We start from the raw sequence: 16,009 nt of genomic DNA, 5'->3' as shown, positions 1-16,009 counted from the left end.
GTGCGACCCCCTTTACACACCAAAGGAAATGTAAAAAGTGGACCATTGATGCTCTTTAATAAAAAATTGCTCTTTTTACTGTTCTGAAAGTATAAAACTGGCTCTTCCCTTACCTATCAACTCATCTTATGTAGACTAAAATGCATTAGGTACAGGAAAAAGCTATGAATACCATCTCTAAAAGATAAAGCTGGAGATCTGGTAAATCGGTAATGTTTCACCCCAGACAGAATGGGGACAATATGGCAGCACACAGATTCGGATGCGTCTGTATTTTCACCCAGTTTGATAAAGCTGCTTTCCTCATTAAGAAGGATTGGTTACCTTACTGTGACACTATCAATCTACGATAACACGATGTTGGCATATATCTTGTATCCCCAAAGTACCTGAACACACCGGCTGCCTAATCCACAGGAAAACATGACATTCAGACAGACCTCAAGCACAAGATTTGTGAATGTTCCCATTTATACTTCCTGCAGATAGGTTACAATTTCTCACAATTCAAGCAATACTCACATACACGCACATAAGATTGATGAGTCTTAAAAGTTTATATAAACTTCGTAATTGAAGCCAACTTCATACCCTCAAGACGAAGACTAAACTCTTCTTTTAGGAATCCGAATCAGAAAACATATTAGTTTAAGCTTTCATTGCGCCTGTTTGTTTGTGTGTCTCTCTTTAAAATGACACGGAGCAACTCACGGCTCAACATACAGAATATTAAAATCAAGAAAATCAAAGCTTTAAGCGTCGGATGAGCTTCCTTTGCTCATTTCGAACAAATATATGAAAAAGCAAACGCTTTGATGTCAGATCCTTTGATATCAGGCCCAATTCTGCCAAGAAATATAACAACTTAACACCAATTTGACGTAAATTTAAAAATGTGCTCTTTGAACAATTGGCGACTTTACAAGAAACTTGAAAAACAACCTAAAAGCCGAAGCATATGGACTGTTAGGTAAGCTTAAATAGATGTTTAACCTTATGATGCACAACAGGGGGCTTAATTACACGCCAGCCCTTTTTAAGTAAGAACTTACATGATGGCATGATATTAGATCAAGCACGCAAGATTAATAATCAGTATAAAAGGACCAAAACATCAAAAGGGTGTACCAATATTTCTGAGCCGTATGTGGTGTGTCTGAAGTGGTACCTTTATTATCTCTTCCAGGCGAGAGCTTTTCTTAGAAGCACATAGACTCGGGTGGAGGTAGTTTCCATCGCCATCATCGTCATCCGAGTTGTCAGAATTTGAGTCTGTTTTAAATGGAAATCATTTTGGTTTTATTAAAGGTGCAGTGTGTAATTTTAAGAAGGATCTCTTTATAAATGCAAAATGATATACAAACTATATGATCAGGGGTGTATAAAGACCATAATGAACCCTTATGTGATTATTACCTTAGAATGAGACGTTTTTATCTACATACACGAGGGTCCCCTTACATGAAAGTCACCATTTTGTGCCGCCATGTTTCTAAAGAAGCCCTTCACGGACAAACTTTTTTTACTAAGTTGTGTCCGACGATGACATGCTTGTCCAGTAAAGGCTACCGTAGCTTCTCTATGCGTTTCAAAAGCAAGGGTGAGCAGTGGACTGAGCCGTAGGTTGCAATTCACAACATCACCACTAGATGCCGCTAAAATGTACACACTGCACCTTTAATTGATAAAGCTAAAATAATTTACTTTTCTTGCATTTAAAATAATAAGGGTATAATCTGACCCTTGTTAAATGTATGATCTATACAACAAAATATTATTTTGAGAAATAATAATTACAAAACCGCATTCATTTATGCATTTGGCAGAGTGCATTCGATCTAAACACCCGCATTAGATTTGATCAATATTAATGTCCTCTCTGGATCAAACCCATGACCTTTGAGCTGCTAATGCAATGCTTTACCATGTGGGCGTACCTTGTGACTTGTCCTGCTTGTTCTCTGAAGCTGGTGTGTACCTTCCCTCCTTCATAGCTCGCAGAATGTGCTTGTAGTATGGGTTCAGGTAATGGTCGAACCGCAGGAAGTCAAACTGGGAATTCCCGGACTGCTTTGCCTTCAGCACAATTTCAAACTGAGCCCCCTGCTTGCACACAAAGTTGGCAGTGCGCTCGATGATGGCGTGCGTTTTGGTGGTCGCGGGCTGTAAGACAAAGAAGCCAAGCGTGAACAAGGCGAAACTTTATAAAAATAAGCAGCTTAAAATTTGAATATGAAAACCGCATAGAGCATTCATCATAACTGACTTCAAGGTTCAGAAATTTTTCACGCACAGAAAGCAACGTGCACGTAAAAGAGCGAGTGTGATTCATGAATCGAACCAGGGCATTCATTAATTCGTTTCCCGCTACATATGCAAATTTAAGTCACAAATCTCTAGTCGCAAATATGTCATGCTGCAGACAAAATCATATTTATGTGTCGAGCTGATTTATGGCAATGATGTATTTTAAATAATATATGATAATGACACATATCCTTCATTAAGATAAAGCATAATGTTACGCAAGAAGAACCTTCAACAGGCCTGCTCTTTAGCTTCAGTGTCCAGGTTAACAGAGGATGCAACGCCCCAGAGACCAAGAGCGTCAAGTAATGACTTGCTAATTTGAAGATAAACAATCCCACGTTTTGTCTCAAGATCGGATTCATTCGGTGCTTGGAGCTATGTGCTTTACAATAAGCAAGGTAATCACTGCAGTTGTCCATTAATAATTCACAAAGCCCCTTCAAAGAATGAAGCAGACTTTAAACTAATTGTGTTTTTCAGGGTAGAGAAACATAATGGGAAGTTCACCCATAAAATTAGCAATAACAGCAAGCATGTATTCTTTTCTGTATGTATTGTATTGTATATATTTTAAAGTTTCCTGTGATTTGTTTCGTTTTTGGTAAAGCCATTTTAACTCTTTTCCCACCAGCGTTTAAAAAAAAAGTTGCCAGCCAACGGCAGCATTATCTATGATTTTCACAAAAGTTTAATACATACCAGAAAATATTCTTTAAATATATAAACAACTTTGATACAAAAAACCCTGTATCATCTCTCAAAAATGGGAATACTCTAAAAAACTAGCTGCCAGTAACTTATAGATTTTACATTTATGTTATTTACTGACAACAGTTTGTTTAAAGTTAAATGAACATAAAACATTTTCAGTCTTTATCTTCTACAGTAAGTTACTGGCAACCAGATGCATAATTACAGCAAATCTTTTTACAAGTGTAGGATTTTTAAAAATTAAAAATTTGGGGCAAAAAGCTGAGATAATTGCATTTTTGTGAAGAAGCGATCCTCAAAACATACACAGAGTTTAAACTGTTTGCACTGTTTACTTTCAGGTTTTATAAGTTGGGTAAGACCGGCACCTGGTGCCGTGGAAAATAGTGGAAATACGGATTGCCGGAAAAACTTGTCATTTGCAGGGAAGCATCGTCTCTTAATTGACGAGTTAATAATTACTTGTCGATTGCGGGGAAAGAGTTAAAAACAATGCTACATTGCAACAAAAATTTAAACAAGCAAAAATGTAACTTCTGTGTTCATTTGGTGATTTTTTTATGTCTGTTTCATGTCATTTTCAAGCTAATTTAATTATATGCGTGAGTAGATTACATACAAAGTCAATTTTAAAATGCAAACAGATGTGATTTTGCACCGGGACGACACGAATTGTGCATTGTGATTTGCCGGAATCGTGCCTTTAGTGCAAGTTACATATTTTTACTTGAGTGGGAAACTGGAATGACACATTGCATAAGCCAATCAGCTAAGAGCTTATTGACATGTCTGGGTTGACACGTCCAGTTGTATTAGAAAATGAAGGAGAGCATTGTTTTAATTCGCGAGAGTGATGCAAAAAAAATCCTGCAAGTAATTTAGAGCAAGCAATATTCGCTTCGATTTATGTGTGCACACACGATAACAGAACCCTCCTGACGTCTATAAATAAACACAATGGTAGTTATTTAAAGCAGAATTTTCAAGATGCTTTCGTTACAAAGAAGGTGACTTAACCACATCTGGAGCTAGACAATCCATGGTCGCCATCCACTTTAACTCTATTGAAGATGCACTAAGGACAGTAAGTTATGCTAAAAGAATATGAGGTTTAGAAAATGATAATGGAGTTTCCCTCCAGACACCAAAAAGTGAATATCAGACGTTTTTGCAATAAGTAGTCAACTTGAATCATAAGGGTTCATATGGATATTTTTTCAACAAGCCCTGGTGGGAAAAGTGCAGACAAATCTCTGGTTAAATAGAATAAAGGAGGATTGAAACTTCTGAGCTCTAATTCTACAATAAGGCCAGATCAATTTTCTTTTTTGCCACAGGTACAGAAGAGTAAAAGATCAATGAATACATACGCTACCAAATGAGGAATTCTGCTAATATAAAAGTCTAGTTCTGGTTATGCAAAAGGAAGACCTTTATATCCCCCACCAATATCTGAAACTTTAAAACAGAAGTGTCTTTACTTGCTCAACAAATTTTTGAATTTCTCACAAATGCCCCCTTGTGGAATCTGACTCTGCAACTTCTTAGCTGACTTCATTCAGACTTTACTGAATCATAAAAATGTGGCTTTTCCGTGTGAGAAGCTGGGTAATTGGAAGGGAGACATTAAAAAAAGGGCTTGATGATGTCAGCCAAAAAGGAAAATGTTATAGAGGTGGAGCGAGTTACATTAAATAATTACAATAAAGACAGTTAAACAGTACATCTAACCCAAAAACCTTTAACAGTGGAAATAAGTTTCTTTTGATGAACCTGAAGTTCAATAATGATAGATATTAAAGACAGTCAGGAAGGGTCACATATTTAAATGTACTTTATAAACTTACCAGCTCTACATCTGGAGGAATGCTAAGGCCAGGGGGCGCCACAAATGGCTCCTCACTCTCCTCCTCCTGTGTCTCTTGATCTGACAAAGGGGAAAAAACAAGAGAGAAAAAATCTGAACAGTATGGCATGGATCGGTCATCATTTACTCATTACTTATGGTGTGAATAAATGTAAACCTTTGTGACTTGCTTTCTTTAATAAAACAAAAGGCGATGATGTCTGATATTGCTTTTATACAATAAAAGTAAATAGCGTAGAAATTGTGAGTCTGTAACATCTTGCTTAGCACTTTCTTTTGTATTCTACAGATTAAAAAAGAGGGATTAAATGACAAAGTTTGTATTACTGGGCGACCTATCCCTTTAAGAGAGTTGAAGAATCACAGCTGCAAGGGAGAGAAAATGAACATACAATGAAACAATAAAGCACACACGACTGTAATGCTCCTTTAACTACGGCTAAAGAACCAGAGGCATTTTAAGTTTCATTTCGAGTTACTCCAACTTCCTGAGATGCCACGAGGCCCGTCAGCTCTGTTTACTGATGCTTCTCTAGCCATTCTTCCAAACCTCTGCTTCTCCCAAATTGGCCAGGACAGGTAAAAACAAAATGAAAATTTATTGCAGAATTCATTGCGAATGGGAAGGCAGGCTCGAGACAGATACATGTGGCTGGTGCATTAGTGCAAATCTCACCAAGTTGTAAGACTATTTGTCTGTTTTATAAGCTCCCTGTTACTGTGGGAGCTAATTTGATCTAGAAGATACAAAGTGCCCGAGGTGTTACATACACAAGCCAGCAACCATGTTGGCTGCTTTAAGAAGTCATATTTCTTTTCTAAATAAAAAAACGTACATCTAAACAGGTGTCACATAGGCAACCGTATATACTTATTGCTATCAAATTTGCAGAATTTTTGCAACTGTCGCTAATGGTGACAAAAGACGACCCATCAATCGACTAAAATGCTCGTGTTTACAATCTGTTAGCAAAGACTCGATCCTGACAGGTTTCTTTTATAAAACATTTAGCATTGTGGCAGCAGACACCATTTCTCAGCAACGGTTTGCAAATGAACAAAAAGTTTGCATGCCTTTCAATTCAGACTAGCACTGTACAATATGCCAAATAGTGAAATCGCCGAAACACGATAGTATCGTGGGCCGGGGCAATGGTTTACTCATTTGTTTATTTTTTAATCATTTGTGGATTGGTCGACAAAAAACCTGATTTACTTTAAGGGCAGCTGGCAACACTACAATCACGAACGCACCTTCTTAAACCTGATGCCATTAATCCGAGCGCGTCATTGATGCCCTTGCGCTCTGAAATTTCCTGCGTGCCAGGGAGCGGGAACACAACACTCAGTGGGTTTAAACCCCTGCGCACCTTTAACAGCATATTGATTTTTCTAACAGTGCTCATGCAAGAAGGTGTGAATAGACAGTACAATACCAAGAAACAAGGGGATAACTGGACACTTTTTTCAATTTTTAGCGCAAAATTTGCACATGCAAATTGTTTGATGTTACTGTTTAAAGGAACAGTATGTAAGAAATGTATATCAATTAATTATAAAATGGCCCTGATATGTCACTAAACATTAAAAAATCATTTTCATTTCCATTACTTATGTCACTGACAAAAGTGGTCCAGCCAGGATATTGTCATTTAAAAAGTGGAGTTGCAGCCCTCAACTGATGTTTATGTTGTCATATTGTGTATTGGCCACCAGTTGTGTGATTGCAGCAACAGTTTTAGCCACAAGTTTTGTGATTGCAGTACCAGTTTTGGCCACAATCCTACATACTGTTCCTTTAAGTATCAAGCAGCTGGATCTTGCTGGTCATTAACAGTCTCTGCATATCCAGCCCACACTCACTCGCCCTTTACTAAACTTTGAGCTTTCCAGTGCCTAGAGGCTTTAAACGCTTCACATTTTACCTGAGGGTAACAGTCTATCCTATCCCGGAGCATTTTTCAGGCTCATGTGCAAAAGGATGTCTGAAGGGCACATATGGTACATATTATATACTCTCAAAAGCCTCCTCAGTCAGACACATAGATATGTACACTAGATGTCGCCTTGGCTACGGCAGTTCATTGGAATGAATGCGTCAAATGGAGCCGCCATCTTGAAACTTACTCTGCATCAGCGTCATTGTAGGCAAAGGTGTAATCGAAAATAATAACCATAAATCGGCATGAATGCGATTTTCTAGTTGTTGTTTTTTTTTTTCGTTCCACCGGTAAGACATGTATTTAACATTGAGTTCAGAGAAAATGTAAAGTTTTGATATTAAGAAAATCTATTATTTCTAAATATAATGCATAGTGCTAGTTGGTCTAACATCCATACGTAGCAAAAAAATCCAGCATCGTCCATGAATTCGAAGTACAGGCAGAGATAGTAGCATTACCTAGCTACTTCCTATGACAAGACCCCTGTTCCAAGATGGCGGCGGTTTTGACGCATGCTTAGTAGTCTCGCGTAGCCAGACCTTCAATACTGAAGGTCTGGGTTTTTCGCTGCTTTTTCTGGACAAAGCCCGCCCACGAGCTGTTTGACCGACATGTCAAACAACCAATCACAGTTTGTTTCGTCTAGCGGCGCGTTTCGGACTCCCCAAAATAACGAGCCGGCTTGCATCAAGTCAGTTATTGAAATAACCAGCCGCAACCGAATAGCATCTAAATAAACAACAATACTCACCATAGAACAACGTTGTGCACTTCATCAACAGCCACACCAATGAGTGTTTAGCTGATCATGATAACTGGTCATTATTATCCACGTGAACAGGATTCTCTTCCTCAATGGAACGTCAGAGCTTTGTTTTCCAGGGACCGAAACTAATTGTGACACTCGCATCTTGTGGAAATCCGGTTTATTTCAACCAATCAAAAAATAGTGTCCAGAAAAGTGTACGAAAAACATCAGACGTTCAGCCAACAGTTTGTAGGCGTGACGTCTGAGGCTGAGACTACATGCTTAGAACCCCAAGGCGACATCTAGTGTACATATCTATGAGTCAGAGACACATCAACCAATGTGTGTTTTCTGAAGTTGTGTCTGTACATTTGTGGTTCTCACCTGTTTCTTTGTTGGCTTCTTCTTCCTCAGTGGGTTGGGAGGGGTCGTAGTAGTCCGCGCTGTACCGGAAAGCCACTGCATTGTAGGTGCCTTCATCAGCCAAAGCCTCACTCAGCCTTTTATACTCTTCCTCCTGCAAATAAAGCAGAACAATTGTAATCTACAGAAAAAAAAAACATTTACCTGACTTCTGAAACATTTATAACATTTATAGCTGTGTTCATACTCCCAAAGCATTTTATTTTATTCTTCTCAACCATATTCAATGATCAGCTCAGCTTTAATGTATAGAACTACATTAAGGCTTTATTTTATAGATGACTATAACCTTCAGTGAGCTATCTTTTATTTAAGGAATCATTCATAAATAGTCAATTATTCCACAGGCATTGCTCGGGTTTGTGATTTAAAGGGGTCATAGCATGAAAATCTAACTTTTTCCATGTTTTAGTGCTAAAATTGGGTCCCCAGTGCTTCTTTCAACCTAAAAAAACATGAGAAATACTAGGGCTGTGACGATTAATCATGCAAATGCGCGTTTTCTCAATGAATGAATTTGAATGAATTACGGTGAAATGCCGCCACATCCAAAAGCCAAAGGGCGCTCCGTTGTAGAAACGCCATTTGTGCCACAGAAGTAGCATTACAAAAACTATTCCAGGAAATGTCTAAAGGGATATTTATATCGCTGTTCTTCAGATTGTTTCAGGTATTTCATGATAATAAAAATATTTTGAATGATTGTGTTTGACGAGTGTTGCTTTTTTAAATTCACATTATAAACGACTCAAACTCAAAGCTAGTTTAGATTGATAAGGACTTCCTACTGATCACAGAGCTGTGCATGAAACACAAAATCGGAGCCTTGCGATTCAGAATCGATTTCAGACAGATCTTTTTAATGGGGAATGCTTTTTTCCAAAGCAACTTACAGTGCATTACAAGGTATCCATTTTTAGTAGTATGTATGTGTGTTACGGGGTTTAAACCCATGACCTTTTGTGCTACTAACGCAATGCTCTATCACTGTGCTATATAGAAGCTGTATTATATAAACAATGAAAAAAACGGGTCTTTCCTTGTGAAAATGAAAAAAAAAGTGTAAGTTTGCCAAAAACGCAACAGGATGCAATCAAATATTAATCAAAATATACACATCCAGTTGGGCACCATGTGTTTCAATTGTTAATGGTTTAAATGCAGAACTACAACAGGGTACAAGGACGGTACAATATAAAACAATCAAAATGCTTTATTATATCCTAAAGGCTGTTAATGTAGACAGACTGATAACAGCCTAGTTTAATAAGGTTAAGTCCCCACCTGAAGGGCGAATCAACATAATGACTGGAGAAAATGACTCGTGTACTGTCAGCATTAGCAAAGGACACCATATTTCACTCCCACTTTCTCTACACCTTTGTTTTACAAACATGTTTAAAGTGTCTCTTAAGCAGATGAGCATCACGTTTGCCCGGTTTAACCTGCAAGTGTATTTATAGAGAGTTGTAAGAGTTATTTATTGTGCCAGACTGAATTGAATTGGAGTGCACTCAAAAGACTTACTAGACATCTATATAACCGAGTTTATAAACAATCTAAACAAAGGATTATAAACCAGATTGGATGGTTTACATTCACCGAAGTTACCTTGTTGAAAAGGCAATAAATGCACATCTGTGAACTAACTAACTAACTATCTATCATTTCAATTTCACACCAATGCATCAAGCTGCCACATCACTTGGCAACTGAGAACTGTATGCTGTGAATATTAATACATGTTACTATTACTCAGTGTCATACTGCAGGGGTTTTCAAACTGGGGTCTGGGGACCCCTAGGGGGCCTCCATGAGGTTCTAGGGGTCCCAAAAATATACATATATATTTTTTTTAATTAGGTGTTTATTGCGCATTTTCTTTTTCGATATAATCCAGAATTGTTTGCATTTCCTTTTAATCTTTCCAGTTTATTTTCTGTTACTTTTGTCTCACTTGGAATTATACAATTTGTATACCCCTGTCCTACTTCAATGCTTTTCCTTTAAGTAAAAATGATTAATAAATGAAATGCACTAAAAATTGAAATATTTTGTTAAAAAGCAGATTTTGCAAAGGAGCGCAATGAACATACATTTTCACTTGCGTGAAACAAGTTACTTTAGTTATTTCCAACTATAAAGGTCATTTCTTTGATTAGGGCTGCACAATTAATCGCACACGATTGTCACGAGCATCTTGTCAGTAAAGCCGGTTCCTTGATAGTAATAAATCGCAATCAGCTGCTTTCAGATAGATCGGCATTACTTCACAAAGCTGTAGTTCACTGACAAGAAGGGAAATCGCGCATTCATAATCGCAAGCGATTCATCCACGATCATGAATGCGATATTTCAAAACAGTAGCGGTCAAAAGTGGACAAAAGAGACAGATTTAAACCCCAGGGGCCTCATTTATCAAGCATGATATGAACAGAAGTGTGCGTAATATGTGCGTAGGAACAGTTTTACGCAAAGTGTGGAATTTATCAAATTGCACTTATACGTATAAATTAGAGCCCGACCGATTTATTGTTTTGCTGATTTTATCGGCCGATATGAGCATGTCGCAGATATATCTGTATTAGCCGCAGATATGAAGCCTATATGAACGTTCCTTACAGAACACAATTAATGCTTTTGAAAGATGTAAGTACTTGTTTGTCCAGCAGAGTGCGCCCTATTGGTTGCTAATGGCGACTCAGGTCACTCACTGTAGTGACATCAGCCAATCCCCCACCCCCTTCACTTCAGTCAGTCTCTCAGTTCAGGTGGCGGGCGCGGCAGTCACGCGGTTTCTTCAATACATTTTACACCTGGTATTAAGACGCGCTTTGGTCGATTGGATTATAAGCGGACGAGAGAGACACATTCCTGTTTACATTTGGTGGTTTTAATCAGTCTTTTTTGTCCACTTGCGAGTTGTTTCAAACGCAAGCGGAAGAAATGACGCGAGGCGGAGAAAGGACGCGCTTAAACTGACGCGCAGTCTGTGGGAGTACAGCTGCTTTTGCTGTTACATGCTCATTTCAAAGCAATTGATTAAATAAGCTCGCGCAACTTTACACCCTTTCTTAAATAAAAGAGGCGGAGAGCAGACGCTTTAGTTTTATAAAAGTTTAAAGTCCTAAACTGTGGGTTCGTGTTATAAAAAAGTTGTGCAGTACATTAAACATTAGCCTACATCAGTATGTTGTCAGTAATTCAAGCATTGTCGTCTTAACGGTAAGTTTTTAATTAATTTGTGAAGTCCATAACTTACTCTAAAGCTAATAAACAATGACTTTATAAGTTTTCATTTTTTAAAATAAGCCCAATATAACATTATTCTTGTCAAAACTGACAATGATTTAAGTTATATGTATTTTGTTTTGTTTGTGTTTTAAAGTTATTTATAATAAGTCAAGTTTACTGTTTTGTGCACTTATATCAGAATCATTTTGGATAATATAGTTTATTGTTAACTTGTAAAACACACCTGCCTATATTACATGTCTTTGTCACGTCATTTTAAGTGTTTAATCACCACATTTGTGGTGTGATCATAGAGTGATCATTGCAAAAAGTATTTATATATAGTATATTCTGTTAATGTATATAGTGTATTCTATGTACAGTACTGTAGTAGTATAATATACTGTAGTATGTGTACTGTACTATAATATGCACATAATGAATATCGGCCGATATATCGTTATCGGGCTTTTTTACTCTCTAATATCTGTATCGGCATCGGCCCCAAAAAATGCATATCGGTCGGGCTCTAGTATAAATGTGTGTAAATATAAGCACACCTCGGAGTATGCGTACGCAGAGCATCTAGTGGTAGAATAGCGATACTACAGAGGACCGTCCAACCCCAGCATTAAAAGAACACTTTGTCTATTTATTATCCACCCCCAGATGTTAAAAATGATTACTGTTAATAAAGTAACTGCAAATCAGTGTTATTACTTCATTCTGCTCAAAAAAACGCTCAAGATGTGTTTAGTGTCAAGAGATGTCACACTAAACACCGACGATGCCTAAAGAGATTTAGTCCTGAAAATTATTTTTTTCTTTTTTTGTACATATTTCCTATATTTTCTGTTTGTAACTTAATAAGATTGAAAAATAAATATGGATGGACATTAAAACTTCTAAAACAACAAATCTGGTGTTGGTGGCCGAATAATTTTGCACAGTACTGTATATAAATTATGAGAGAATTTCTATATTTGGATGAACTCTTCATTCAAAACCTCTGTGCCTGATAAGACATTAGCATTTATAAATTAGGAGACCATTTTAGCCAAAAAAGTAGCAGAGCACATTTGTGTATAATGTCTGGCATGCATTGCATGATTCATCAAACCATGCAATAGATGCCCTTTCAAAATATGGGCACATTTAAAAAAAAAAGTGAATTTTTTGTAACTAACAAGCACTGCTAAGCTCTTAAAGGATCAATAACGCAGATGCTTTGGGGTCTGGATAACACTACAGTTCCCTCAAAATAAACAAGAATAAATCAGTCAAACAAAGATGCTTGTAGTGCCTTAGCTGAAATTCAGGAGAACGGATTCACGAGCTGCAACATCAAGTCAAACAACAAACTAGGATTTAAATCTGATTTCTAAATTGTCTGTCAATACTGTACAGATGACAAAAAATGTATGATCAAGTAAACAAGGCATTTACCCTGCCGTGCTTCTTCTTCCAAAAGATCGGTGTGCATGGCAAGGTACCGCTCCTCATCGCATAAAGCCTCTATCCTGGCCTCTTCCTCTGACAGCTGGTAATCGTGATTCCACGAGCCGGCATCATATTCCGAAAGGTCATGTAAATGACCGCGGCCATCGTACCTGCAATACGAATCACCTGGTTAAAAGTGGGAGAAATCGATTGTGCATTTACATGCAACAAATACTCACCACACCGGAGAAGCGTTCAGGTAAAGTCCTTCGCTTGTATATTCATCAATATATAAATACTATATGATTTCTACTTGGCTTACAAGAGGCGCAAGAACTGAACAATGCCTGGGCGGAATAGCAGACAGCTTTTACGCTGTACTCCAGAGCAACAGATGAGTGAACTTGCAAACTAAACTTACTAAATCCATCTAAACCTTAAAAAGACGCAACAAGCCTGAGTAATGAAATCGCAAACAACAACTCTCCTCTTACCTTACACGGTTCAATAAACCATTCCAACTTTGTCTTTTTTGAGACATCATCATTCCTAAATAAACTGTAAAAGAAGTACATCCACACAAGCCCGAACACATAAATACCTATCCGTAAGAACCCATACGGAGGAAATTTTCCTGCGCTCGCTCCTGTTTTCCACTTCTCAGTTCCAGTTTCTTCGGCAAAAGAGAGAAGTGGGCGATGAGGTGGCAATAGGGGCCTGGCAGGACCCCTTAGCCTTAATTGCTGAGGAAATAAGTTCTGGATTACGTGATAGAGAGACACACACATACACATTGGAAACAAGAAACAGATCAATGCAAATTAAGGTGGCTCAGTGAAAACCTCTGACTTTCGCATGGTTTTGAAAGCAACTTTCATTTTTTGAAGAAAAAAGTGCAAAAAATTAAAATAAGGGAGAAAAACGACTGCACATTTCCAAATCCCATCCTGCAAGAGAACAGAGTTAGAACTGGATCTATGCATAAATAGGAATGGATTCACAGAGGAAAGTATAATGTATGCATGAACCACCTTAATGCACAGACTAATTTACAGTTTACCCTCAATTGAATTTGCTGTTTGCACCTGCAGTGACAACAACAAATTCACCAAAGTGCTAAGAAGCAGAGATCTCACATGCCCAGGACATTGGACCCATATTATTATCTTTATTATTACTACATAAATTTTGATAACACTACATGACACAAATGATATTCACGTTGGACTTTTATTATTACGTCCTATTTGTCCTAGGGCCTGCACTCTGCATCCAAACACCCTTCACTAACTTCTAACAAGCATTCTTCATTGCATTTTCCTCTTACAAAAATCCAAAATCTTAAGTCTGTCATCTGTCAAGTATCCTTTATTCATTTTTTGCAATGTAAACATCACACAATGCCATGAGCTCCTCCTGTGCAGCAAAACAACAACATCCAAGGTCCCCTTTGGAAGACATTAAGTTGGTTAAGTAATTATTCCCATTAGGTTTGTAAAACCGACCTATCGATCATGATCTTCTTGTCCCCCATCCATGGGATAAGGTGTTTGCCCTGATCGTGGTAGCCAGCCCTCTCATCGTCCCGGAACAGCTTACAGGCGTAGCCGAAGACAAGTAGCTCCGCATACTTGCTGCTGTCGCTTTGCTCTTTAGCTGGTTTATTGTTATCCTTCTTGCTCCCCCCGCGCCGGTACATTCCTTATAATATCCTCAAGACACGCGAAATGAGTTAAAGTTGTTTAGAAAACCATAAACAGTGCTGCTAATGGTGGGAAAACAAAACAAACGTGTTAGCTAACGATTACTCCAACACATAGCATATATTGCTGAAACAAATATGGCGTGTTGAGGAGGAGTGCGTTTCAGAGACGCAGATTCGCTAGTTTGAATTTAATCTAAAAATAAATGTAGTGATCTTGTATTAGTTTGTAAAAAACTTCCATATTACATTTAATATTTTAAGTATTTATTATGTTTAAAATGCTTCGACTTCGGCTATGATTATTCTCACTCGTGGCGAAAAATGGAACGTGAAAGTCAAATTAAAGCCGCACTGCTGCAATGCACTCACGAGATGTTTATAATAAATAGAAAGTGACAGAATTAAGCAGTGTGTAATTATACCACATGGAAATGTGTCCAACAAACGCAATATGTTTCTACGTAAGAAGCTGTTGCTGGGGTTTTAAAGTGTTTTTTTTTTCACAACAGTTAAGTACATGTATTTTATTTCTTTACATAATTTTTGAGAGCAAAACATGAATTTTTGACCACAGTTAAGGCAAGATATCATTAGCATTTGATTGCTTATATGCTATCAATAGACCAACATGTAGCTATGTTTATTAAGTTATTTATGCAAAAAATGTGTAGATCTCAAATTAATATGTTGTTACATTTAAGGCCAACATGCACCATACTGTATGCCATTAGGTTGTAGGTAATGACTGAAAGATCATTGTTCCTCTCACAGCTCTTGTGCAACTCCAAAGTAGGCCTATATCCCTGAGTCACACTATGAACCATGATATGGTCTTTTGATTAAAAAATATTTTTGTTTAATAAACACATTCAGGGTGGGAACAATGTTTGGGTGAAATATTGTTTATATGAATTAAAGCTGTTTTTAAAGTTATTAAAAACAGATTTTAAAGTGAAGCAACTATTTTGTATTTAAATACACCTGAGAGAAAAGAAATGGAATCAATAACTGAACTGACTGAACACAGACGTTTAAAAACTAAAAAATTACACTGATATATGTTAAAGAGCCACTTAAATGACCACAAAAAAGTTTATATATTTATTGTTGTGGTCTACCACAAATCTGTTGTTTGAATTAAAGTTAAAAAAACGCATTATTTTTCTCATAATATAGATATTTGCAACATATCTCTCTAAAACGCTTGATTGCAGCGCGTCTCTTCAAAGCCCCACCCCCACAAACGGCAAGTATACTCTGATTGGTCAGGGATTCTAAACGATTGTGATTGGTCAATCCTTGTAGCGTTCGAAATGCCCATTACCATCATCGGGTTTCTGCTTCTCAAGCGAGTACAGATAATCAAACAAAATGGTCTCTGTAAACTGCCTCTAGTAGGCTATTGCATCGGTATTGCCTTGCAGTTTGAGCCTGAATCAGATTCAGAGAGTTTGCAGAAAGAAACAAATATAACAGAAAATCCTTCCCAAGGACGAATTGAGCAGGATGCTTCACAATGCTACATTTGTAACCGCCTTACACTTCGGATGTGTTGTGGCTGCAACAACAGGGTCACAAAAATTCAGACATCTGTAAATTTTCCATATTCAGAAATAAAGGTAATCTAT

The 16,009-nt window shown here is 37.5% G+C and overlaps 1 protein-coding gene across 4 annotated transcripts in view; it reads right to left on the bottom strand.

Moving 5' to 3' along the window:
- The window catches only part of sfswap (splicing factor SWAP), a 122,916-nt gene extending 108,390 nt beyond the window's left edge, over window positions 1-14,526 (bottom strand). Inside the window, exons 1-6 of one of the 4 annotated variants that reach the window (XM_073871356.1) lie at window positions 14,182-14,526; window positions 12,688-12,846; window positions 7,964-8,100; window positions 4,869-4,948; window positions 1,938-2,163; window positions 1,169-1,272 (exon numbers count right to left, since the gene is read on the bottom strand). In XM_073871356.1, the coding sequence (XP_073727457.1) occupies window positions 1,169-1,272; window positions 1,938-2,163; window positions 4,869-4,948; window positions 7,964-8,100; window positions 12,688-12,846; window positions 14,182-14,375 (900 nt within the window). In that variant the 5' untranslated portion in view covers window positions 14,376-14,526. Of the gene's footprint in view, window positions 1-1,168; window positions 1,273-1,937; window positions 2,164-4,868; window positions 4,949-7,963; window positions 8,101-12,687 lie in introns of all 4 variants that reach the window. The other 3 variants (XM_073871357.1, XM_073871358.1, XM_073871359.1) reach the window with 3 other exon arrangements.
- Between the last annotated feature and the right edge of the window lie 1,483 nt (window positions 14,527-16,009).

The sequence above is a fragment of the Misgurnus anguillicaudatus genome, chromosome 9 (assembly GCF_027580225.2).
Source record: "Misgurnus anguillicaudatus chromosome 9, ASM2758022v2, whole genome shotgun sequence".
NCBI classification, from domain to species: Eukaryota; Metazoa; Chordata; class Actinopteri; order Cypriniformes; family Cobitidae; genus Misgurnus; species Misgurnus anguillicaudatus.
Note: the sequence above shows the minus strand (reverse complement) of the source record. Positions and strands in the feature narration are given on the sequence as shown.